Genomic DNA, 27,189 nt, shown 5'->3' with positions numbered 1-27,189 from the left:
GAAAAACTCATTGAAAGCTTGCCCATCCTGTCATTTTTAACAAACAGCCATCCTTTACAGAAGTCTTCTCAACCACAAGGTATGGGTTCTCCACTGTAATCTATGGCTAATTACAGATGAAAGAAACATAGTAGTGATTTGATTTTTATATATTAGCACAGAGTCAAAAATTGCATTCCACATTCTCAAGTCACATACTTAAATTATACACCTTTAGATGGAGCAAGGAAAAGAGAAATTATAGCTAGAGTACCATCTCCTCGGTGAATGTCTTTGGTTGTATGTCCCATATAAAAGGGGAAAAGTTGAGAAGTTCTGCCTCTGGAAAAGATAATATCAAGTATAAAGGCAGATTGAACAAGGCCCAACTTTTTAAATCCAATCTCCTCCATAAAGTATTTCCCATATCACTCTAAGGTTATAATTTAGGCTTCATTTTCAATGTCCATAGCTTATGTTGCTCTGTAACATCCATTCAGCCCAATATCTTATTTTCTCCAAATACATTTCTTGTCCCTACAGGACCAAATACAGGCCTTACACCAATGAATAAAATATTATTTATTGGTAAATGCATCAATATCAACAATAATCCAGAACATAGTCCAAAATGAGAGATCTCATAAGTACCGTCATTGTATGGCATTGACCAAATAATGACTCAAATGATGTAAGTAGAAAGGACAAGGACCACTTAGTAGACAGGGTTTCAGATGTGTTAGGATGTAAGTTCACTTTTCCCTCTTTCTTTTTAGCAGTATAATTTCACAATATTGATTTATAAGCAATCATAATATGTAGAAAATTATGCATGATCTCATTTAAACCTTTTAACAATGGCCTGGGGAAATTTGGCATATTAATCCTCCTTTTATATGTGAGAAAATTGGAATTCTAAGAGATTAAATAAACTGCCTAAGGTTGTACTTCATAAAATGCAAACATTCTATGCCAAAGCAAAGAGTCTTATCTGTCCCACAATGAATTATCCACTTTGTGTATATCTATGACAACAGGTTAATTTGTGGTTGGTTTCTTAAACCTTTGCAATGGACCCTATTGTTAGTTGGTATTTGTTCACAAGATGAAAATTAATTTTCATATCATTTTTCAAGCAAATATAGTTATTTGGGAAAATCTTCCAAGAACATAAGCATGCACCACACTTCAACACCTGCAAAAAAGTAACTGGAATTCATAGCCACTGTGACTTGATTGTGTGATTCCACATTGGCATGAACTATACAAGTTATTTCTTTTAGGTGTGGAGTACTTCCAACTTTGACCTAGAAATACACTGATCACCTCTTTACTCCCTTTCTTTAGATTTCAGTTGCCAATAGCAACTTGGAAGTACAAGGCTGAACAAAAGCTGCCTTTTACATGAGTAGTTTGTAATTTTGAACTTGAGTCATGGTCAGTGGTAATTATTTATTTATAAGGGTTATACCTGCCTCGGGTCATAAGGGAATCCAAACTGTTTGAATATGCCGTGCCTCTGCTGAGAATCTATGAATTTTGTCAATTTTTGAACAGTTTTTGCTTTAACTTACTGGCATTGTGTGCTCAATTCACAGAGCTAATGTACCTTGTAAACTGGAATCTCTCTCTGGTATTGCTTTGGGCTTCTTATTCCCCTGGCAGATTGTTTTTCCTTTTCATTCTTTTTTTTTTTTTTTTAACTTCACTTTTTTTAATTGGAGCATTATAGTTGTACATATTGATGGGATTTGTTGTAACATAATCATACATGCACACAATATAACAATATAATTCGGCCAATATCACTCCCTAGCCCTTTGCCACTCCCTCTCTACCTCCTCTGGCAAACATTTTTATCCAATGGGCTCCAAGAACTATTAGCTTCCTTGCCCCATCCCCATGTTTATAAAAAGAGTTTTCCTAACTCCTGTTTCAAGGATGAAGACATACAGATTTAGGAAGGAACTTCAATTTTGGTGCTATGACACCCAACCTTTGAGGCCTTCTCTTCCATACCCTTAGAACATTAAAACCCTAGCCCTGCAAGATGGAGAATCCATTCTGCAACCCCAGGAGCCCCATAGCTTTAAGTTCCTTTGTTATTTTCATGATTTAGTAATTTCCTTTTCTTATATTCAAACTCAGCTATAAATTTAAATAACTGTGTTCTATTTTATTCAGATTTCCCTGCAATGGGAATAGAAAAGCAGCCATATTGACCCAAAGTCCCATCTCAATGTATTCTAAGGAAGCTTGGAGGAAAACAAATAAGCAAAAACTGGATTGGTTAGGATTTATAATACAATCCAATTTTCCCAAATGGCACACAATCCTCGGTAACTTGACTGACCTCTCTCTGTACTTTTCATAGGACCCTGTTATTTCTATTCTTGGATAAGGTAAAAATTTATGAGATTATTCTAAAAATAAGAAGAGGGCTTACAAGGTTGCTCAGGCTAATTTTGAAACCACACAATCTATGGATATATTTGGTAAATGTTTTTCCCATTGTTTTAAATATACTCTCATCATCTCACTGATGACATTGAAGTTAAAATACTATTTTGCTGACAATAATTCTTCACAAAATTGTCCTGGACACGGTGTCCCACATTAAGAATTCTGCATTTTTGTGTGTGTGTCTTAAAAAATATTAGATTTTTGTTTCATTTTAGAATGCTACTTTATGTTAAAAATAAAAGTCACATTACCATAAAAATAAGAAGTAGAAAAAATAAAAATATACATAATCCCCACAGAATTTATATTGTACTGTTTCCTTTCAAAGTAGTTCTAAATTCTTAAAAAGTATTCTTACAACTATAATCACAGTATACATCCAACTGTGGGCATCCTTTTTACATTAATCATGATGTTATGATAATTACATTACATACTATATTATAATTATTTCTCCCTGTTTTCAAAGCCATTTATTAGACTACATTTGTTTGGTTAAATCATTTTATAAAACTGGAAACCTTATTTGTTTTACAGATATGCTTCTGCTTATTTTTTGGTTTTGATGTTTTCCATTATCTTTACCAATAAATTTCAAAATAGTTTCAGCAGGATTATTAAAGTAATATATTATCATGTCTATCTTCCAAAGGCCAGGAGATAGTGTTTGAAAGGGTTAAAATACTGTGAGGAATTAAACTTTAAATATATACAGCAGTGTTGAAACTATTTCTGTATATTTTAACTTAAGCATATGAGTAAACATGCTAATGCTGTTAGGGAGCAAAATTTTCATTGGAAGTAAAAGGTATACAAATATAAAAGCAAGAAGGTTAAGAAAAATATAATATTACATTTAAGTTTGAAATAGTAGTATGTAATGAGAACTTTTCATAGCATATTTCCTAACAGTCTACTGAGATGTACTGGGAACAATGAACACTTTTAGGATCCTGAACTTGGTTTATTAATGACTTCTTCACAAGGAACCAAGCTCCTTGGAAAAGCAGGTGATTTCAGGACTGGAGCAAAGGAAATATAAGAATGTCTGGGATATTGTATTATACCAAACAAGAAAGGAAACCCACTAGGGGCTTTCAAAAGGACCTAGGAGCTACCTGAATGGGCTCCCACTGATCCAACTCAAGACAATTTGAACATCCAAAAGAACCATGACTGCTACTGATTTAAAACCAAGGAATAAATAAAAAATTATTGTCTCTCATTATTTTCAAGAAAGAGAAGGAAAAGAACACTCATTTGTCATTTTTTGAAATGATTATTTTCTTAACTCCTTCCTTAGAAAAATGTGTAATTACAGGAAAGGAATTAAAATTTACCCAATCTTTTAAGAGAGAATTTAATTTCATCTGCATAAATGAAGGAAAGCTCTTCTTTGCAGAAGAATGCCAATTATATATGAAATAATTAGAAAATTAACATTTATGCCCAGTGACATAGCCAAGAATCATCAGTTCCATTTGAGGGTATGAAGGAAATTTTACATGGATCCAGAGTTTGACCCCATAGAATAACTGCCAATTGTAAAGGCAAAACCATGTCTTAATCAAAATCAAAATATTGTATTTATCACTTTATCTAAATGATCAGACAGCATCTCTGAAACTATACACCCACCAACACTTTGTAATATGAGATGTAAAATAATGTCTATTGAATATTCTTGCCAGAACAAATGTTTAATCTCCATCTAATCAAGCTTATAGCCTTAACTTCTAGTTTATAAGAAATAAAAGTTTCAAGGAGCAACAGCACAAACAAATAATCAGAAAAATTCAGAATAAGGGTGCTCTATTATAAGAAAATTGACAAACCTTTTACTAAAATCCAAGTCATAAGAAACCTAAAGCAGTAAATATTTCATGGGTTCACATGGGAAAAATTAAACTGACATAATAACTAAATGTAATACACTAATTTGGGGTTTTGATCTAAAAAGATGAGCTAGAAGAGATTTGGAAGGGTTAATTTGGAAGGGAAATTTTGAACAAAAGTGAGTCTTAGATAATATTAAGTAACTATTATGAATTTTCTTTAAGTGATATGATATTTTCATGTCAGAAAATATCTTTATTTTAATATGTGTGCTACAGTATTTGTGGGTGAAATGTCATGAGGTCTAAAACATTTCAAAAGATGTAACAAAAAATATAGCAATAGATATAAGTGAAAATTATTTTCAAGTGTTGTTTTGGGATTTTTTATTGTTATGTTTGATTTTGTTTTGTTTTTCCGAGAGAAATTCTGAATTAAGTATCCTAGTACCTCCAACCTTATGTCTTGGTACCTTTATTTTCCATAAACTAGATTACCAAAAGTGAAGTTTCTAGCTATGTATATTTTTCTTCTTATAAATAATATTAGATTATTGTTCAATGTTTGCAAATATCTTTGGAGAGTCTGGGGTTGTCACTCATTGGTGATGCACTTACTTGCTTGGTATGGTCAAGGCCTGGGTTTGATCTTAGTACTGCACAATAAATAAATAAATAAATGCCGAGAAAACATCTTTGAGTTCAAAGTGTAATTTCAGTTGATAATCAACAATAAATACATGAGTTGATTTTACATGAAGATTTGAATTTCTGACTTTTCTTGTAAAACGAGACTCTGACAAGCATCAGCTAGAACAGGGTATTTTGATACCTGTATCAGATAGGGTGTGTCTTCTCTAGGACCCCTGACTTTACCACTCCTTCTGTTTCTCTCACTTTCATGACTTTCCTGATCCTAGCAAACACAAGTTGCAACACTTGAGCTGGAAAAGCTCTAGACTATTGATAGATAGGGCTTTTTTAAAATGGAGACAGATATTGCTCTGCATAATTTTCATATTTTCTCAAAATGAACAATTATTTCATTTACAAGAAGCAAAAAAATCAAGACTTCTAACTTAGCATCCAATAGTAAATACAGTTTTGAAATTAACTTAATAACTGAATGTCTTTTTAAAAAGAGTGAAATATATGGCATTTCAAATAAACTATGAAGCAGTGACCTAGTTTAGAATACAATGAAATCTATTACTGCCTCATGATAAAAGGAAAAGTCTGATAAAGTTATAATTTAGCCACAATTGAGTCAATGATTTAAATTGTTAAAGATCATTATTATAATTAAATTACCCAAATTAAGTCTTTAGTAGAATTTAATTACTAAAAATATTTAAAAGTGATAATTTGGTATTTTTCCCCATGTTTTCATGTTCTTTTTTTAAATATTTTTAAAAAGAAACAGCACTTATCAAGCACCATGGGGTCATGTTCACCAACGACTGTTAACCTAGAAAAATTGCCTGCTCTGTCAAATAAATATGTCATTGTTTAAAAGTTCCCTGGTCCAAATTCAATGGAAATGTTATCTACTGTGTTCTGAAAACAGAGTCCTTTACCATTTCCCTACCTGCCTTGGAAATGAAACTAATCGCATATATGGCTGAACTGAAATTGAAACAAATGGATAAGACTGGAATGGTAATAATTGGAAGATGTCAAACCAGACCGAGACTTCACTCATGCTAAAGAGGGAGACATTGTCAAAGTCCCCCTTCCTTACAAATTGTTGGGGCAGGAGAGAGAGTTGGTAATTATATTCTTGTCTTTGAGCCTCCAGTGATTTGCTTGCAGGACACAGAGGGTGGGACTGTGTTCATGGTGCTTCTGTTCCATCAGAGCTGTGGGCATCCTAGTATATCCTTGGGCTATAGCACAATATATTCATAAATACTCTGCATTTTATATTTGAAGAGAATAATTTGCTTTCAATACTCAGGCTAAGACATTCTTATCAGATACTTTTTTAAAAAAATAATTTTTAGTTTTAGATGGACATAATACCTGTATTTTATTTATTTATTTATTTATATGTGGTGCTGAGGATCGAATCCAGGGCCTCACACGTGCAAGGCAAGCGCTCTACCACTGAGCCACAACCCCAGCCAATTTTTCTAGGTTAACAGTCATTGGAGAACATGACCCCATGGTGCTTGATGAGTGCTGTTTCTTTTTAAAACATTAAAAAAAGAACACTAAAACATGGGGAAAAATACCAAAGTATCACTTTTAAATATTTTTAGTCATTAAATTCTAATAAAGACTTAATTTTGGTAATTTAATTATAATAATAATCTTTAACAATTTAAATCATTGACTCAATTGTGACTAAATTATAACTTTATTCGACTTTTAATGTGGTGAAAAAAATCATTTGAACGCAATCCAGTGTCTAGAGCTGCCACATGGCAATCAAGCACCCTTTAGTTTTGAGCAATGAGAGTGTGGAGATGTGGCAAGCCAGCCATGGGCTGGGTGTGTTGAACTATGAGCATTGAGCGCAAAGGGTGGACTGAACGGGTGTTACCCCTCTGTTTGGTCAGCAACATAAGCGTCTTTTCCTTGGCTCTGCCTATGATCCCCACACAGCACATGAGATGGGCATGGCCTTCCTAGATGTCAGTCAACCTGCTGACAACAAGACACATGAAGTTAGACTCAACCCTCTAAAACCAGACCCCTTGCCTCATTTGAATGGCTTCTCCCCAATAAAAGGGTTCAGCACATGCTCCTTGCACTCTTTCTTGCCTTCCTTGCCCTCCTTGTGGGATCTGTGGCTGAGGAGCGGTCACTGAACCCAAAGGAAAGGTACTTTCTGTGTCTGTGTCTTTATTTAGTTTCCAAATTCACTTGGAGTGACCCTGATGGGTTTAGTCGTGTGATGCGACAATCCAGTATCCATTATTTGTGATTCTTGGAGCCTGTTGTCTTTCAGAATTCAGAGCTTTTCTGATTTTTAGAGAGATAACATGATGCTTGTACCAAGAGCACCAAGCTCCAGAGAAGCCTCCAAACTAATTAATTTGTTTGCAATTAAGGGCATCTATAACATCAAGGTGGCTCATGCCTATAATCCCAGCAATTTGGGAGGCCAAGGCAGGAAGATTGCAAGTTTAAGGCCAGCTTCAGCAACTTATGGAGACCCTGTCCCAAAATGAAAATGACTAGGGATATAGCTCAGCGGTAAATCAACCTGGGTTAAAGTCCTCATAACAGAAAGAAGGGAGAAAAGAAGGGAGGAAAGAAAGAGGGGGACAGATGGATGAGCATGAATAGTACATGAAGGAAAATAAATAATGCCAATGAGTTTGCCACAAATTTACCAGAAATTTCTGGATTTCAGAAATTTGAGCATTTTAGAATTATAGAGATTAGTTAATAAAGACTAAAAAACAAGACTTAGCAAAATTCCTCTGGCATGGAAGCAAGAGTGAAAGGAGTTGAATTAGAGGATATTGTTCAGCAGCTGACACTGTCCAGACCTAGAGGGGCAGATGTCCGGAGGATTGACTTCACTCTGAACATTCCAGTGGTCAGGGCAAGTCCCAGAGACTAAACTGAAAACTGCCAGTGGAAGATATACAGCCAGGATCAAGACAAAAGGTATAATGGGGTCCTCAAGTAGAACTCAGACAGGGAGATAATCAGAGTAGCCTAAATAGATCACCTGCATCAGCATCACCCAGAGCTGCCAAGAAATTCATGGCCTCAGGCTCCACCCAACGCCTCCTGAATCAGAATCAAGGCCAAGACCCCACAGGTACACCTTTAAGGTGCACTCAGATCATGTTGCATGGAGATCATGTTGCATGTTGTTATTGAGAAGCATGGAGAGAAATTACTTAAAGATACTAAGGACACCTCTTAAGAAAAGTTGCCTCAAGACTAATGAGAGGGGAGAAAAACCATGTGGTTTCACATGTTCTGAGATTAAGCTCCCTGCATATCAGTGAGCCCATAGAGAAAATTGTGTTTCAAATTTGGGGTTTTCATTTGGGTTCAGACAGCAGAACTTCCCAGTAGCCATCTTTGCCCCACTTCTACCCAGGAGCACCAGCTTTACAACTATTTTACGATTAGGACTGGCATGCAAGTCTGTATGTGCAGAAGGATTTCCCTGACATTCTAAAGTCTGAGAATTCTCCAGGGCATAAAATAGATAAGTTCAAAAACAAAAACTATAATGAGAAGGGAATCACAATAATAAATGGAAAAAATGTACAAATAAAAGTAAATGTTGGTTACAGGAGTGGGTTCACTTTGTAAAATGCACCGTTTCTTTTTCTTTCATTTTTTAAAATTTGTGTGTATGTGTGTGTATGTGTGTGTGTGTTGTGTGTGTGTGTGTGTGAGAGAGAGAGAGAGAGAGAGAGAGATGCTGGGGAATCAAACCCATGCATGCTAAGCTAAGTTTCCATGCATGCTAAGCTACAGACCCTCAGACTTTTCCTTTTAAAAGGACCCATGGGGCAAGTGACAGAGTGTATGCTTAGCCTGTGTGAAGCCCTAGGTTTAATCTCTAGCACTCAAAAAGTAAATTAATAAAACAAAACAAAACAAAAGCATCTAGCAATGCCTTCTCAGCCTCTGGCTGAAGCAGCAGCCTGTGAAAGCCCCTCTGTCACTCTGTCTACCCCAGTTGCTTCTGAGCTCCCCAGCCCAATTCATGGTTGACTTTGATTGTCTCAGCTATCAATGGCTTTCAACCTCTAAGTGTTGATCATTGTTTATGACTTCTATAAAGTTTTTTCAAACATGCATATGTGTGTGTTTATAGATGTACTTATTTATCCTAGTCCAAATTTTTTAGCCCCATCAAACTTGACTTTCAGCTATAGACAAATGGTATGTCCAGATAAACTCTGTTTTTAATCATCTCTATAAGTGACCAGTGAATGAATTTTGAATTAATTTATTCTTCTCCCTATCCTTCATATATCTCTTTCAAAGAGTTTCCACGTGGATGGGCATAGAAATCTAAATGATCTTAAATCGTTCTCCTCTCTTGATGTCTCCTAGCTACAGATGGAGTTGGAGCAAGAATACCAAGACAAGTTCAAAAGATTGCCCCTGGAAATTTTGGAATTTGTGCAGGAAGCCATGAAAGGGAAGATCAGTGAAGACAGCAATCACAGTTCTGCCCCTCCCTCCTTGGCCTCTGACCCTGGAAAAGTGAACCACAAGCCTCCCTCCAGTGAGGAGGTGGAAGGAGAGAACCCAGGAAAAGAGTTTGATACTCCTCTGTGATTGCTTCTGCTAAGCCACTCAAGCTCCATTGAACTCTCTCTTCTAAAGATCACTGCCCAGGACCATCTTCCTGAGAAGCATCCCTTAGCCTAAATTCAACACCAAATGGAGAGTTCCAGAAGGATCCATACAGAGGTTTCATGGCCAGGCTCCAGGTGTCATGCAGAAAATACTGCAGTGAAGAATGCATGTATGTGGGATTTTGTTTTCTTTCTAATAGTAAATTCAAAGCAGGCAACTCCCAGGCTCTATGGAACATTAAATGACAGAAAGTATCTTCTTTGAAGAAACTTCAAGCTCCTGTTTTTATTTGAAACTCCGGTGTAAAGTATTTCAAAGTAATAGAAATAGATTGAGAAATGCATAGCACTATTTAACACTATTGATCATCTGACTTTGAGCATTTTTTTTCCTAGCTGCCCCTCAATGTCTTCAAGTTCATATGCATATTAAATGGTTTCATCCTTTGCTTTGCAAGCACGGGTGGCTTGCAGTTTGCTAATTTATTTATCATAGAGGCATCAGTATCTGTTGCTGACATGGCTTTATTAGATACCATAGTGATTCAAATAAGCTGGTTTTCTCTTTTGCAAAACAAAATCACTTGATTGTATCCTTACCCAGTGAAGCCATCCCAAGACTTAGCAATATGGATTGTACATTTGGCTGCATGAGCAAGTTGGCTGCACATTTTCAGGCAGTGTGTTATCTGAATTGACTATTTGCACTCGAAGTCTGGATATTCATTGGCTGTTGGCCTGAAATGAATGTCAAATAGCTACAACAGGTCTGTTCTGTTAAACAAAAAGAATTGAGCTGATATGTGTTAAACAGAAATTCAACTAGAATAAACAGGTTCCAGGGTTATTTTGCTGTCTGATATTTTTTATGGTTCATTTATTTTTAATAGAGAGAGGAAGATTAACTATTTATCAAAAGAATACACAGACCCATGTATAATTATATATATATGTATATTATATACATATATATATATATATATATATATATATATATATATATACATATTCCATGTTTTTGTGTATGCACTCGGCCACATATGTGTGTGTTGAGTATAGATGTGTCTTTATTAATTGGCAATGACCCAAATCTCTTCCACAAGACTTAAAACCAATTTCAGGGATAAATGGTTAGATACGAAAAGGGTCAAACATTTAGATTGATGGATATTAAATTATATGGACATGCTAAGAAACAATTGATGGAGTTGTTGGTGTAAGTTGAGGAAGATTTAGAACTTAAGAATTTGGTAAATATTTTGTAAGGATCAAAAATTGGATTTAAGACCAGATTTTCAGCTTATTTTAATGGCCAGTATATACAAAAGTGTATTGGACACTTACTTGGAAATTTATTTCTATCTTCCATAATGTTTAACTCTAATTGATTTCAATCTTATTCTAACATAAAAACTTTTCATTATGTATCTAGTATGTACATTTAATTCACTTAACTGTGTCTTTTAAGTTCCTATTTTAAATGGCATTAGAGAAACAAATTATATCATGGTAAAACTGATCAAAACCATTATTGAAAGTAAGAAAGAATAATTATATTTCAAAATATAATTTAGAGAGTGATACAAAGAACATTGAAGATAAAGCCCAGAAGCAAAACATTCACAGCTTTCTTTATTTTAAAATAAACCTCTCTGGTTGTGGCTTAGAAAAACATTTTACAATGCAAAAACCAGTTGTGTCCTGAAAGTTGTGTTTCAAAATTTTAATATTTTTATGGAAATTATTTTATTTAACTTTAAGCAATAACTAGGGATCATAATTAAGTTTTAATCAAAATGAAGGCTTACTTCAGATATGAGGAAAAACCATTTGATTAAGAAAACACATCTAGTGAGACACGAGGGGGAACATCACATCCCCTTTGGAGATGATTATATTTTGATCTGAAGGATTTAGAGTGTTAATTAGATACTTAATAAAACTTAACTTTCACTGAAAGAAAAATCTTTCTAAATCATTCTACCTTTGCACTTTGAAAGGAAGGCATAAAGAGGCAAGGATGGTCAAAATTGAATGCTGCTTTTTTATAAACAAAATTACAGACTGTCTAAAATTGCAGAAGAATGAATCGATAATAGCTTTCATAACCAAACACAATGGTAATTATTGCAGGATGCTGTATCACATTTTAGTCCAGAGATAGGCTAAGGTTGAATAACCTTGACTTACACAAAACTGTTTTGGTAGCTGGATTTAATTATCTTAGTGATTCTAGTCATTTTACAATGCGTTTGTATTTGGCCATTAACTGTAATCACATTTTTATATCTGTACAATGACACTTTTTGCAGTTGTGGGGTAGTGTGTAACACTGTGTGTCTTGCATCATTGAAACTACTACAGTGATATTATCATTTAATAATATTAATATTACTTGAAAATAGACAAAAAAAGATAAAGAAAAGGGTCTATATGATGTGCAGTTTTTGTGCCTTTATGTATTTGCCTTGTTCTTTGTTGAATGTGTGAAACTCTGTACTGTGGTTTTTCCTATAATAGAAAGTAGAGTCGTGTATTAAATTAGATTGTGTCCCTGACACCTTTACACTACTGAGAATGGTGTGGTTTTGGCCGTGTAAACCAATTTTCAAAGTTCTAATGACATGCCATGTGTTTTGGTTTTTAACATTTCAACATTTCAATACCACCATACATGAACCAATGCTCCTCTAATAGATAAGCAATCATTAAATAATTCTCAAAAAAGGGCCACTGCTTGCATTCCTTTGAATTTAATGTTGCGCTTGTGCATTGTATTAATATTGTTCGTGACAGATTGGACTTTGTGACTTTTGCCTTTTAAGAAGAAAAAAAAAAGAGATAGGACAAAGTATTTGAAGCTCTTAAAATGTACATATTTCGGTTCTTCTATCTTCAATTATTTAAAATGCATAATTCACATTTTTGTAATAATTCTATGCAATTTTGTGGCATGATGTTTCTTCCACTTGTAATTTTATGTGCTTTCATCACAAATCCAAAGGAAACAATAAAAATTTCTTAACACAACCCAGCTGTTATTTCTTGGGGTCAGAGCCAGCCTTCTTTACACAGGGAGAATAGTGGGAGCAGGCATCTTGCCAATCTTTAGGGCTATATTGCCCACCCTGATGGAACACAGAAGGGCCTGTACAGGCAATCAGGATCCTACAGTACCCGTGCCGGGGCATAGCTGTCACTAGTGCCATCCACTGTGCTCCACCCAGGAATGGTATTGCCCTGGCCACCATTTTCATGATAGAGATCCTCCCCTCCTTCCTTCTTATCTTTCTCTCTCCCTTTCTCCCTAAGGAAGGCAAAACAAAGTTTGATTTTTTTTTTTTTTTTTTTTTTTTTTTTGACAAATAGTGGCAAGTAAAAGAACTGTCAGAGAGCGCTTGATGTAAGTTTTCTTATGAAACAGTCTGCAACTTTGATAGGAAAAGAAATGCACATGTGAGTTCAAGGTCAAGGTCCCAAAGGCTTCCCCAAGTGCAGTGTGTCTGTTATGTATTGCTGTAATACAAATGACTCCAAATGCATGGCTCCAACAGTAAGAATGATCTTTTATAACTCTTGACTCACTGGAGTGAGGAATTCAGAGAGAGCAGAACAGGGATAGCCAGTACAGAATTGCTTAGATTCTGCTCCACAGAATCGAAGACCTTAGACCTAAGAATCTTAGACCCTCAGCTGGAAGATTAGAAGGCTTGGGGTTAGAATCCACTCACACAACTGGTGGCCGATGGTGCTTCCCCTAGAGTCTAGCTGGGGCTTTGGCCAGACCACTCATACATGCCCTCTCTGCATGGCCTGGTATTTCATAATATGGTAGCTGGGTTTCAAGGTTGAGGCTCCTGAGACCTCCAGAAAGGAACTCTCAGCATTTTTATAACCAAGCCTTCAAGTTTCATGCATCATGTATGCCAGACTTTCTTCATTGGGTTGACACTGCCCCTTCTAAGATTCAAAGTGACACCTCGGGCTCGTGTTGGTCACTAAAGAGAAGCCAGGCAGTTGGAACAAATATGAAGTCATGGCCAGCTTTGGCAAATACAATGTGCCACATGCAATAGATGCCAGACTGAATTTGTGTCCCCCCTTAAACGTGCTCCACTTCCTTTGTTTTCTACATCAGTAGGAACCATTTTTAATCCAGTTATCCCTCACCCCTTTTCCAATAGACCATCAGATCAGATCAAATCTGACCCTGTGATAACCCTCAGATTCTATCCCCTGTCCTAGTATTTCAGTCAGACTGCCATCCCCTCCCACCTTCCAACATTATCTTAAGAATTTGTAATCCTGTAACCCTCTGCCCATACAACAGCTAGACTGGTAACACAAAAGCAAAATTTAATGGTATTAAAAGTCATCTGTCCTAAGGATAAAGTTCAACCCTTAAATAAATGTTTGAGATCATGTATCAGTTGGTTCCTACCTGGCTGTCTAGCTTGATGTCTTAGAATGCCTCACACATCACCCCACAGCCTTATAGACCACCTCACCCACCACAAACAAAGCTTCTCTTGGTTCCCTCTTATCCCTGGCTGACTCCTACTACTCTTTCCATTTATGGTGTAAATGTCACTTCTTCTGGGAAGCCTCCTTTGCCCCTTCTTTGAGGCCCCTTCTCTGAGCTTCCATTGCCTGCTCTATCAGTTATCTATAGCTGCATCACGAACATCAAGAAACTGTAATGTTTGAAAAGAAAAAAAAAAACAAAAACACATGTTATTTGAGGTGGGTCTGTGAGGGCAGATGGCTCTGATGACCTGAGCTGGGTTTGGCTGACCACCACTGGCCCTGTTTATGCCTCTGTTGTAATCTAGAAGTTGACAGGTGACTGATCCTGGCTGAAGTCTTTCACATGTCAAGGGTGTTTACTGGAACAACTGGCCCTCCGTGGCTCTGCTTCATGTGATTTTGGATCCTCAGAGATAAGATCCAGAGATCACACAAACAGGGTTAAGTCTTCAGAATCATACACCATTACTTCCACCACATTTTGTGTGTGTGTGTGTGAAAGTAAGCCAACAGGAAATCCCAGATAAAGAATAAAAGGAGACAACAATGTTATGGGGTGGGGGGGCGGGGAATGTGGACACAGAGTGGTGTGTCACTCATGGTGGTCATTAGGCCACCAATTCACCAAATATCCTGAACTTTCTTTTACACAGAGTACTTGCCAACTCCAATATAATGGCCTTTTAAATACATCCTCCACTTTCATGTTAGATGTCATGTCTCATTCACAGCTGAATCCCCACACTCACTATAATGTAATCACTTGATAAATGTCACAATTTTTATTAATAAATTCATTTACCCATCTAGCTGTTAGTGTTTAAGAAAGAGAAAATGAACACTTGGTAAGTAAATAATATATGTCATTAGCTCAAAGTTGCAGTATTATTTAGGCACCCCCTACGTCAGCAGGACAAGTACGGCCAACCACACAGAATCCACACTTGGTTTTCGACTTATGGCACTGACACCAAAATTCAAAACAGCTGTGACTGATGACCGGAGGTCAATCATAAAATTATAGGTTGTGAGACACTGGTGGAGAAAGCAAGGTACACCTCAGATCCCAGAGGGACCAACCAGCCTCTTTGTCCCACAAGAGAAAACTCAGGAGACATTGTTGTCCCTGCCATTCATGTAGTATCATTTGTTTGAGCACTCTGGATATTTATTCTTCTACTAAATCCTTTCCTGAATTATAACTCACATGACATGAAATTCCTTTTGGTGGTATTTAGTGTAGTCACAGAGTTGCTCACCAATGGTCACTCTGTAATTTCAGAACATTTTTAGAACTCCAAAGGAAAACCCCATAACCCATGAGTAATCACTTCCTATTGCCTTGCTTCTTATATCTCTTCTCTCCTCAGCACTTATAAACCATTAATCTGCTTTCTGTCTTTGTGGATTTGTCTATTCTGGATATTTCCTACAATTGGATTTTTATGAGAAGTGGCCATTTGTTTCTGGCTTCTTTCACTTAGGATAAGGTTATCAAGTTTCCTTCACGTCATAGCATGTATCAGTACTTGATTCTTTTTAACACTTGAATAATATTTTTACATGGGATTTTTATTCATTCACACTTGATGGGCATTTGGGTTGCTCCCACCTTTTGAATAGGGCCCCTGTAAATGTTTGTATACAAGTCTTTGGGTGGAAATATGTTTTTAGTTCTGTTGAGTGTATACCTAGAAGTAGAGCTGCTGGGTTATATGGGAAAATCTATATTTACTTATTTGAGGAACTACAAATTGGTCATCCACAGTAGTGTGCCACTTTAAATCCACAGCAATGTATGAAGCTTCCAGTTTCTCCCCATCCTTGCTCATGCTTTTTGCTTTTGTCTTTTTTGACAAAAAAAAAAAATGTATCTCAATTTGATTTTGATTTGCACTTTCCTAATAGTGTTGTATATCTTGATCAGATGTCTGTCTTCTTGGAGAAATATCTGTTTGTGTCATTTGTCCATTTTTAGCCTAATAGCAATTTACCTTGAAATCTGGTTCCCCTTTCTTGATTTGTGGCCTTGGTCTCATTTATGCCTTTCCACCCCAAATCTGATTTAAGGAAAACTTTCTCCATTATCATTCTTCCTTGGGCTACTGAATAACTGTTCGTTTTTCAGGAACTGATTTCATTTATTTTCTATGTGAATCCAGGAAGTCATTTGTCTACTCATTTTACTAAAATTTCGCTCTTTCTCCAAAAAACTGGTGTAACTTGACTGATAACGGTGGGTTGAATTCACTGGGATCCTGTGAGGCTCTAGTGGATAGAAATTTATTGTGCACAAGTGAAAATTTTAATGTTGCAATGAAAATATTGGCCACCTGACCTTTAAAAAGAAAACTTCATAACAAGTTTTCCAACTTATGCTGTCAAGAAATTCAGCATATCAATAAGAAATGTACCAATAACAAAGAAGAAGGTTCTTGCTAATTAAACTATGATTCCTTGTCAAACATAAAGTCACACTCATCCAGGCTGGGGATGTGCTCAAGTGGTAGTGCGCTTGCCTGGCATGCAGCGGCCCGGGTTCGATCCTCAGCACCACATACAAACAAAGATGTTGTATCCACCAAAAACTAAAAAATAAATATTAAAAATTCTCTCTCTCTCTCTCTCTCTCTCTCTCTCTCTCTCACCTCTCTCTTAAAAAAAAAAAGTCACACTCATCCCAATTTCAGAAAGGTTAAAATCAAAAATGTATCTTTGAATCAATGAAAGAACATAACTTATTTTCTTTTTATTATTTTCCAGAGCACCCTGGTTTATAAGAACCTAAGGTTGTACAGTCATTTATTTAACCAATAAAAAGCCTAATTTCCAGGCAGCTTTGTATTCAAAGTAACAATAGCTCAAAAGAAGAAAAATAGCTCAAGAGATAAATTCGTACTGAAATCTCTATAAAAGGGTCAGATAAGATTTGTTTCATCACAAAATCTCTTAAAACTGCTTTTCCATTTCTTTCTCTCTCCAGATGTGATTGTCACAGATAAAGGATTTGTTGCCAAAATCTCCCTTGAACTCCTCATCTTCATCTCTGATTTATTCTATTTTCTTCAACTGTTTTTAACTTTTGAAGCAGTGTTTTGCCCTCTTCTGCGTGAGCATTCTTTTTGAGAGAAGGTACCAGAAATTGAACCCAGGGATATTTAACCACTGAGCCACATCCCCAGCCCTTTTTAATTTTTTATCTTGAGACCAGGGTCTCACTAAGTTGCTCAGGGCCTTACTAACTTGCTAAGGCTGGCTTTGAACTTGCATCCTCCTGCCTCAGCCTCCTAAACAGCTGGGATTACTGATGTGCACCACCACACCAGCTCAAACTTCTGTTTCTTAGAAGATAAAATAAATCCAGTTGCTTAAAGAGATTCCACAAGGCACCCTTGAAAAGACTTATGGAACTGCTTTAGTCAGTTTTTTCGCTGCTGTGACTAAAGGACTTGATTAACACAACTGTAAAGGAGGAAGAGTTTATTTGAGGGCTTATGGTGTCAGAATTCTCAATCCATAGACAGCCGACTCCATTTCTCAGGGCTCCAGTTGAGACACGAACAACATGGCAGAAGAGGGTGGCAGGGGGAGGCGGCTTAAGTGGTGATCAGGAAGCAGAGAGTCTACTCAGCAAATACAAATATATATCCAAAGCCACACCCCAATTCTCACCTCCTCCAGCCACACCCTACCACTTCAGTTACCACTCAGTTAATCCTTATCAGGGGATTAAATCACTGATTGGGTTAAGACTCCTACAACCCAATCATTTCTCCTCTGAACCTTCTTACACTGTCTCACATGTAAGCTTTTTGGGGACACCTCATGTCCACACCATAACAGGAATATTCTTCACAATTAACCCACCAAGATGAAAAGAAACTGTCACATTTATCCATCAATACACATTGCCCATTGGCTAGAGTCTCCTCTGGGGCACTAGCTCCCCAGCACTTTTCATCTCTTCCATCAGATGAACCAAATTCCCGTGGCCAGAGAGCACCTTCAGGTGGAGAAGCAAAGGACTTTGTATTTGTGGATACAAAATTTCTCAGGTGACTTCTAGAGCAGGCTGATGGCTACATGCTAACACCCAACACATGAAGAGAAACCCCATTCCATCTGTACAAATCAGGTAAAATGGATTCTTTAAAACTACCTGTGAAGAGGGAGTGATAAATCTTTCAAATCTCCAGCTGCCCTTTGCCCAATTATGAGACTTAAAAGTGAATAGAATTGCAGTTTGATCCATTCTTAAGGGGATGGACCCAGGCAAGATGACTGTGCCAGCCTACAATTGGGCATGGGAACATTTGGCCATGGAATTCTGAACTGCCACGCCAGTCTAAAAAAGGTGTGTGGACCAATAGATTGGTGTGTGCCCCAGATCTGACAGATGCTTTTCTGTGAGGGTGGCATGGTCAGAAAAAGCTAGGGTAAGACCCTCATAGCAGGTACTCAAGGCAAGCACTCCATTAGTCCAGATTCTGAGCAGTACTTCTCACACAAGAAACTGATAATTTTTTTAAATATCAGATAAAGGAGTATTCTCCTCCTCACAAATATTTTCTTCACTCTATCTTCCATTTATTCAAAAAGTTATACCTTTCTGTGTTCCATGTCTCAGGGAATTGGAGCCTCAAGGTGGAGTTCTAGAAGGCTGTAAACCTTCTCCTAGGCTTTGTCATTCAAAAGCCTGTACACTCAGGAGAACAGAAAGCATTCTGGTTATGGGCAAAATGAGAGAAATCAGGAGACAAAGAAGTCTCTTCCTGATCCATGTGAAATAAAAGATGTAGGGATGTATTAAGAGTACAAGTATTGAAAGTTCCCAAGAGAAGAGTTTTGCCTCTTTGTGCTAAGTACCAAACAAATAGCAAGACCCTTCAGGCAACCTTGAACAAATGGCACTGAGCCTCAAGAATTCCGATATCCTATTATGGCATGGAAACAGCAATAGTCTAGGCCTCCAAAGGATAAAATAGCTGAAGCAGAGAGAGCTGTTGGATATAAATGGACAGGAGGACAGTAACAAGCCAGGACACTGGATGTCTTTGTGGAGTCCTGCATAGAAAGATGACGTTAAGAACAATGGAACCTCTCTCTGTCGCATATGGGAACTATGTAAGCCTCCTGAAACTTAGGTGCAATTGAAGAAATTAACTGATATGGGTTTTTGCTTAGTTTTATTGTTGTTGTTGTTTCTTTGTTTTCAGTAGATAGGTGTTTAAAAAGTGAATTGCTTTATGTAAAAATAATGCACATCTTACCCCAAACTTTTGAATTCATGAAGATGATCATGCATACCTAAAAGGCCCAAATATATACAAAATGTCTTTTATGACCTGAGGACTACACACTTCTATGATATGTAAGGTAGAAAGTTGTTCCATTTATTAATCATATTGGGGAAAAGCTCTCTAAGAAATTTCCGTGTTGACCACTGATCCTCTCTCACTGCCTGAAACACTGGTGATAATGTGTCACTTAATCCAAAATTTGCCCTTCTCTCTTCTGAGACAAGGAAATACCTGAATTTTCACTTGAATACATGTGATGCCACACATACCCTGCCTGTTCTATTCCAATAGCTCATGTTAGTTGATGGATTATTCTATCTTATATCGTGTGCTTGTACTCTAATTCTGGAAAAATAGGACCATGGTCCACATTGTTTATTTTATTATGATCTGTCTAAATCCTGCACAATCCTAGGGAATAACAATTAACTACATGTTAAATTAGCTATTTCAACTGTCCATGCCCTCCCAACATCTTCTTTGCTTTTCCCAAATTCCTTCCTGTCCCATTCAACACATTGACCTTATAATGGACTCTAAGGAAACTCATTTTTGGCTAACTTCCTAGTTCACAATTCCTCTGACTTATTTTCCATACATCGATTCTATTTTCAGCTGAATATAATCTGCTGTCAAATTAGTCTATGGAATTGTTTGTTTATTTCTTATTCTGGCAACTGCATTTTTAAATTTGTATTTCTCTTCTTTTTTCTTGTTTTATGCCTGTTGATTTCACAGGTTGGTTTTTGTCAGTCTTTGGTTATATAGTTTTGTTTTTATGTGTGCTTTTTATTTTTACTGTATAATACTTATTTTCCTTAAATAATTATTTGTGAGCTTTCTCTGAAATCTAGGACAGAAGTGCTTTCTAACAGAAATAACTGGCATGTGTTTCTACATGGTGCCTAAAGGAGTCTCCAACCCAAGTCCCTTTAAAAAAAAATTAATTTTTAGTTGTAGTTGTCAACACCTTTATTTATTTATTTTTACCTAGTGCTGAGGATTGAACCCAGGGCCTTATATGTGCTAGGCCAGTGCTCTATGCTGAGCCACAACGCCAGCCCCCAACCCAAGTCCCTTCAATGTTTGTTTTTGTTTTATTTTGTTTTTCTAATGTGTTTGAACCATTAAAGTATGTGATAGACCATTTTAAGGATGAAAACTTTTGTGAGACCAGTTTGTAGATATGATCTTTTGGGGAAAATTTCTACTCACCAAATGAGAATCAAGGCAACTTTCTTTGAAGAATCTATAATAAAGATAGTGTTTGGATTACTCATGGTTTTCCTTTATTCTTATTTTGAACCCTTTCAGGCACCAGCTTAATAAGGGAAGGCCTCTTGTTACACTGATTTAAATGGACTCAGACTTTTCTTGTCTCACAGTGCTGAGGTCAGAACCCTGGGCCTTGTATATGCTAAGCAACCTAATATATATATATATATATATATATATATATATATATATATATATATACACATATATATATATATACACACACTACACACACACACACACACACACATATATATATATATATATATATATTTTTTTTTTTTTTTTGAGACAGTGTCACACTAAGTTGCTGATCAAACTTATAATATTCCTGCTTCAGCCTCTCAAACTAGCTGGCATTATAAGTATGTGCCACCAGGTTAAACTTTCATTTTTACCTATATTATGAACCCAATAATATTGAAATCCAAATTTGACCTGATAGATAAATAATCTCAGAATGAATTGGCATTAGTACTCTGCTTTCCACCCTTCCAGCTTTCCATTAGATTTTGGCCTGGTAATTACTTGCTATCTTGTTGTCTCTTCATTTTTTTTTTTAAGAAACACTTTTGTTTTATATTTTATCTAGCATTTAATCTCTCAAAAGAGTTGCTAGGTTTATATTTTGAAATTTCAACTATTTCCCTAAAGAACACCTTTTATGCTACCCAGATGTGATCCTAAAACTAGATAACACGAAAATTTTACTGTCAATCTCCCAGGGAAAGTAGCCGATCAAAATCTAAGCATGAAGTGGTTCATGTATTGTCTGGGAATATTCTGTAGCCTCATTCACATCTCAGCCTAAATAGCAATTAGACAGGAAAACATCACAAAAAGGTGTCCAAAACTTCATTTATAAAGACCTTCAAGTTGTCAAATATATATATATATATATATATATATATATATATATATATATATATTCATATTCCTTGGAAGTTAAATTTAGCACTTAGAGCTCCAATTTCTCTCTGAAATATGTAAAAACTCATCTAGCCTGACAGTTCCCTGTTGGCTGTACCTCTGAGAAGTCAATTATTCTCACCAAAGCCAATTTTAATTTGTGCACCCTACATTGCTCCTGGATTTCTATGTGATTTTTAAATAGAAGGTATAATATCAAATTTAAGGACTAACTTATGGTTTTCTGGACAGCGAGACAAAAACCTGACCCTGAATCACCAAATTATCATAGGAAACACTTGTATGGATTACAAGATATTTTTGACTAGAAATAAGCACAAGATCAAGTATTATCCGTTATTTTATCTCCAGGGCTTATAGTAGCACTGGGACAGGCACACTGTATGACAATCAAGAAAGGTTGAATAAATTAATTAACCTGTGGTAGATTGATTGCAAAAAATGGCACTAATTCTTCACAGCCTCCTTGCATTTTTATACTTTGACTTGATAGATCCTGCCACCAAGAAATGTTGTTTCTACCCTTCAATTTGGGTTTGCCTTCAGATGGATTCTGGCTCATAGAGTGAGGGAACTCCATTATTCCAGTCCCCAGATCACTCCTCTCTCTTTTGGAACCTTATAATCAACATGAGGACAGTCCTATGCTGGGGGTGAGAAACCTTATGAAGGAGAATTGACCTCATTTTCCTAGCTGATGCACCAGATATGTAATGGAGCACAACCAAGAATACCTAAGGCATTTGGAAAACCAGCAGCTCACCATGGATACATAAGTAAGCCTAGCTTAAGTAGCTGGCCAAACAATAGAACTATTCAATACAGAAATGTAAGAGTACAAATAAATGTTTTATTCTCTCAAGCTAGTAAGTTTTGGGATCACTTGTTATATGGCAGTAACTGATTGGTGGAAAATTTTCATTACAATTCTTCCTGAGGGATTTTTAGTGAAAAGGGCTCCCTGTTGGAAATCAGAAGTCCTCCATTTTAGTTTATTCTCTCTCCTGAGCTTGCTTATCTTGTATAAAATACTTTGTTGTGCTTTAAAAGATCTGAGGTTCCTTTAAGTTCTAATATAATATATAGAATCTCCCCAAATGCTTTATTTTACTATTCCTCCTAATAAATAGAGACAAAAAGCTGTCTGTTTATTTATTTATTTATTTATTTATTTATTTATTTATTGGAAGGTTGAGCATTTCCTGATTTGCCAAGAAATCTGTTTGTACATCAAGTATTGGAAATTCTAGAAAGTTGAACTGATGTGTTCTTATTCTTAAGCCATCACTAAAATATGATTTTAGAATAAATCCTTATTGAGAGTTTTGTGTGATTTTTGTTTTCTTTTGTTTTGCCACTTTATTCTCAGAGTAGAATTCAAACAAACAAAATTTATTAAAATAAACTTCCTTGTTAATCAAGGATTCCTGGGTACTCTACTCCATCAACATCCAAAAGAGGAACACAAAACAGAGGTTTAATAATGCATTCAAAGTACCTCTTTAAAAAAGTACCACTTCAATATTCATCTGTTTTTTTGCCAGTTGGTTCTATTATTGGAGTAGAGATCACTATACCTCAGTAGTTCTCAATTCTGAAAAGTATAATGGATTCACATATTTGAAGGTATTTAACACACATTTTGGGTTTATAAGGGGAATTCCATGTGATAGTAATGATTGTTTTGAGAGTGGGGGAACAGTGATTTTTAATATATGGGATTTGGGACCTCTTTGAGGATATGATGAAAACTAGGAACACATGATTTAAAAAATCACACATCCATACACATTCACATAGTGAGTTTTTTTTTTTTCATACCTTTGCCTTGTCAACAACTTGCAAATACTGTTCATATTACTGGGGATTTTTCTACCTTGTTAATCTGTGCATCCACAGACACTAAAAATTCACTTTCCATAGTTGCAACTCAGGCACAGACACATGGCTTAGGATAAACCATTTAAGTGCATATGTGTGAGACATTGACTTGGAAGAAAGTGACATTCAGAGGCGGGCACTGTCCAGATCAACTCTGACTAGATGGAGGTAGATACAGTGAGATTTCTGAGATGGCTGAGGGCAGAGATTCTGGTACATTGTGCTTCTCAGCAGCTGGGTGAGGTGCGATGTCTGCTCAGGAGCATCAGGGTCTTCTCTGAACAGTATGCAGTATCATTTTGGAGTTGCTTCTAATTGTGTAGCTCCCAAGCCTGAGTCTCAGAGTGCTTTAGAGATGCTGTGAGTTACCCAGTGTCCTTCAATTACTTTTTAAGCTCTGTAACAAAGAACTCTTGACAGATAGCTAAAAAATAGATTTTTCATATTATTCCCAGATTTTATGAGAATTTCTATAGACCATACATGACTTATTTCTCTTAGAATACACAGGTACTATCACATTATAGATGGAGAGGTAAAATGTAATAAAAAATGGAGTCACTTAGAGCCTCTTGGGACTGAAGAATTAATGCTAAGCTGGGTATGCAATCTTGGCTTGGCAGCTAACTACTTTGTCTGAGTAGGATTGTCACCTATTAAATAGGTGTCACTTCCAAGTGTAAATCAAACAAGACAGCAGACAACAGCCTCTCCCTTATATCCTAGGACACCCCAAGCCATGTAAAAGAAGTCCCTCTTCCCAGAGATCACATGTTGTGAGCAAGCCTAGATCACATGAAGGAGCCATGTGAGATGCTCCAGTTCAGCCACACCGAAAACCTATATCAAGTGCCAGACACTGCCCAGGATAGGAGGTATCAACTAGGATTGTCCTGGGCCAAAATAATGCATGCTCATCCTTTTCAGTATCCACTCTAAGCTAAGCACTTGGACTCCTTTTTACTTTTGTGGGTTTCCTTCAAATGAGTTGTGAGTCATTGAGCTAGTAAATGTTATGAACCTCAGTGCTCCAAGGATAAGGCAAGTAATCATGAGCCAACTGAATATGTGTAAAAGAATGTGGCAGGGATGGTAGCAAATGGAAAAGCACATACTCAGTCCAGAGGGAACCAATACTTAGCTCCCATATTTATGATCAGAGATAAAGACAGGCTTAGCATTTCCTGATAGTTTTTTTTTTTCAAAATAAGTTAAAAATATGAAAATTTCAAGTTCCATTCAAAACTTTTAAGACTGTTTTATAAAAGTAGTCTCTTTGGATGAGAGAATTTCAATTAGCTCTCAGGCCCAAATCAATTAATGCAAATAACTTGCATTATGAAAATGCCTTCCTTGTGTACCTGCTAATCCTGGCTCTCTGATAGACTCACTTTGGGTTAAGCTGTCATATTCTTTATAGGGAATCCCAATGTATTACCATACACTCTGCTCTTGCATCAGAATTTCAGATTGAAGCTAATTAAAGGTCTCTTTCTATAATTTGTCTGAAAGAGTTTAAAATTATCATCTTTATTTACATAGATGTCCACCAGGTGTGGAAAAAGAAAAACATACAAATCATTAACTCCAGGTATTAGTCAGTTGCTGTTGTAATAATGCTATGTAACAAACATCCAAGTAACATAACAATAAGTATTAATAATGTCACAATCACAGGTCTGGAAGTTGGCAAATCTAGGCTGGGCTCAGCTAAATGGATCTCCTTTAGGCTGTGGGGCAGCTAAACGAGGAATTGAATTCAATTCTTCTCCCCTTGTATTTTTACTGAAACTTGGGGAGAAGAAGCTGCATCTACCCAACAGCAGTTCCTTGCAGGGCACATCTCAAGAGTGTAAGGAGCAAGCCTAACTACCCAGAGTTCAATTAAGACCTCTGCTCACCTTACATCTGCTAACAGTTCATTGGCTAAAGCAAGTCTCATGACCAAACCCAAACTCAAAAAGACCAGGAAGTCAATTCCACCCATGATGGTAAGGAAAACAAATTGAATATTTATTGAAATTAATCCCAACTCTCATACCCCAGCTGTCTTTTTTTTTTTTTTTTTTTTAAAGCTGGGTTCTTTTCTAAATAATCCCCTACACAAACTCTCTCCCAGGCCTCACTGACTCCCTGTGGAGCTGCCGGGTTCTGGGACCTTACCACAAGTGGATTTTGGCCTGCTGTGAAGGAGACACGTGGTGAGTGGCAGCAGATGCTGAAGACTTGGAACTCTCAGGACAAGTGCTCTAAATTAGGAACAAAGCATTCCATGGGCTACGTCAAAACTTTAAAAATAAGCATTTGCTCCATACACAGCTAATGACCTTGCTGAAGACATTCAAAATGCCTCATTTAAGATGTTTAAGTAATTACTCAGGAGCAGTGACCATGAGGTTTTTCCATCCCATCTGTGCCCTGCCTCTGAGGCCTCTCTTTCCCCTGGTTGTCTTGGGTCCCTGTTCCCATGCAAACGGCTCTGCATGGAACACAATCCTTGGGCCGGTTCTGCAGTTGTGACAAGTGCAGTTGTACGTCCCAAACACATGAACAGATGGCAACTTAATGTAAAAAGTCTGTAAGTAAAGGGTGCCTTTGAGTGATTTCTTTGCTTTATTTTCTCTGCTTTTTTAATGATTTCTAAGGAGAGAGAAAACAACCATTGTCACAGTGAGTATTTCTTTAAGGTTGAGTCAAAGCACACTAGAGAACAAAGGACATCTTCTTGTGCCTTCCTACCACAAACTCTTATAAATTGTCCTTTTTTGAAAGAATCATGTGTCAAGGTAATCCTGTTGCCATTTCAAGCTTAAGTGGGGACAAACTCCACATATTACCTAATATTTTCTAGTAGATCCAAGAAAAACCTCTATGGAAAATGTGGAAAATAGATATCAGTCAGAACTGGACTGACAGATTGAAATGGACCCAAAGATTCTTTGATTCTTTATTAACTGTGTAATTTACACATAATTGAACTGGATAATGTCCATTCTTGGTACCTGGCCATATTCCAAAGAAATACAAGTCTCTCATCAAACAGAAAAATAAAAATAAATTAATTGAAATCTTCCAGGAAGACTCAAAGAAATGTCAAAAATAGGGACACTCATTTATTTGTTTGTTTTGTATAATGTGACAGACCTCTCATCCCTAACTTCTCAAAGTTCTCTAGACCATGGAAGCTGTTAACAAAATTGATTCCTTCCATTTTTTTTTTCAATTTGTTTCTCCAAATTTATTTTTAAGTGGGACATAAACAGATAAACAGGTTATACCCTGGAAGGTACAGGATCAGTGACTGTTACACATCAGCAGAATGTGTGCCATGAGTAAACTTGCTTCAATTTCCACACATCTAATGGGCATTGGCTTGTACATCAGGCATAGAGTCACCCTGGCCAGGAATTGTTTCCAAAGCTATGCTCAGTGGTTCAAAAACAGAACTGAGGCTAAAGACTTTAGTTCAAATCTCAGTCCCATGACTAGTTAGCTGTTTGAACTTGGACAAGTTACTTTGTTTTTATGAACCTATTTCCTATGATACAAGGATAAAATTCACTACTTCAAAGTGTTATTGCACAGATTAAATGATGTAATGGAAAATCTGGACACAAGTCGGGTACTCCATGAGTTTATTCCAATTCTGAAAAACAGTCAGGGTTGGAAAGGGCTTTGGTTACCTAGATAGGTGATTTTTTCAAATTAATTTTC

General features: G+C 36.5%; 1 protein-coding gene across 3 annotated transcripts in view; it reads left to right on the top strand.

The window, feature by feature from the left end:
- Positions 1-12,566, top strand: part of Plcb1 (phospholipase C beta 1) — a 707,068-nt gene extending 694,502 nt beyond the window's left edge. For 2 of the 3 annotated variants that reach the window (XM_076851538.2, XM_076851540.2), the window contains one exon: positions 9,315-12,566. In XM_076851538.2, the coding sequence (XP_076707653.2) occupies positions 9,315-9,542 (228 nt within the window). In that variant the 3' untranslated portion in view covers positions 9,543-12,566. The remainder of the gene's footprint in view (positions 1-9,314) is intronic. The other variant, XM_076851539.2, reaches the window with a different exon arrangement.
- The last annotated feature ends 14,623 nt before the right edge of the window (positions 12,567-27,189 follow it).

The sequence above is a fragment of the Callospermophilus lateralis genome, chromosome 3 (assembly GCF_048772815.1).
Source record: "Callospermophilus lateralis isolate mCalLat2 chromosome 3, mCalLat2.hap1, whole genome shotgun sequence".
Classification (NCBI taxonomy): domain Eukaryota; kingdom Metazoa; phylum Chordata; class Mammalia; order Rodentia; family Sciuridae; genus Callospermophilus; species Callospermophilus lateralis.
This window is presented reverse-complemented; position numbering and strand designations above follow the sequence as displayed.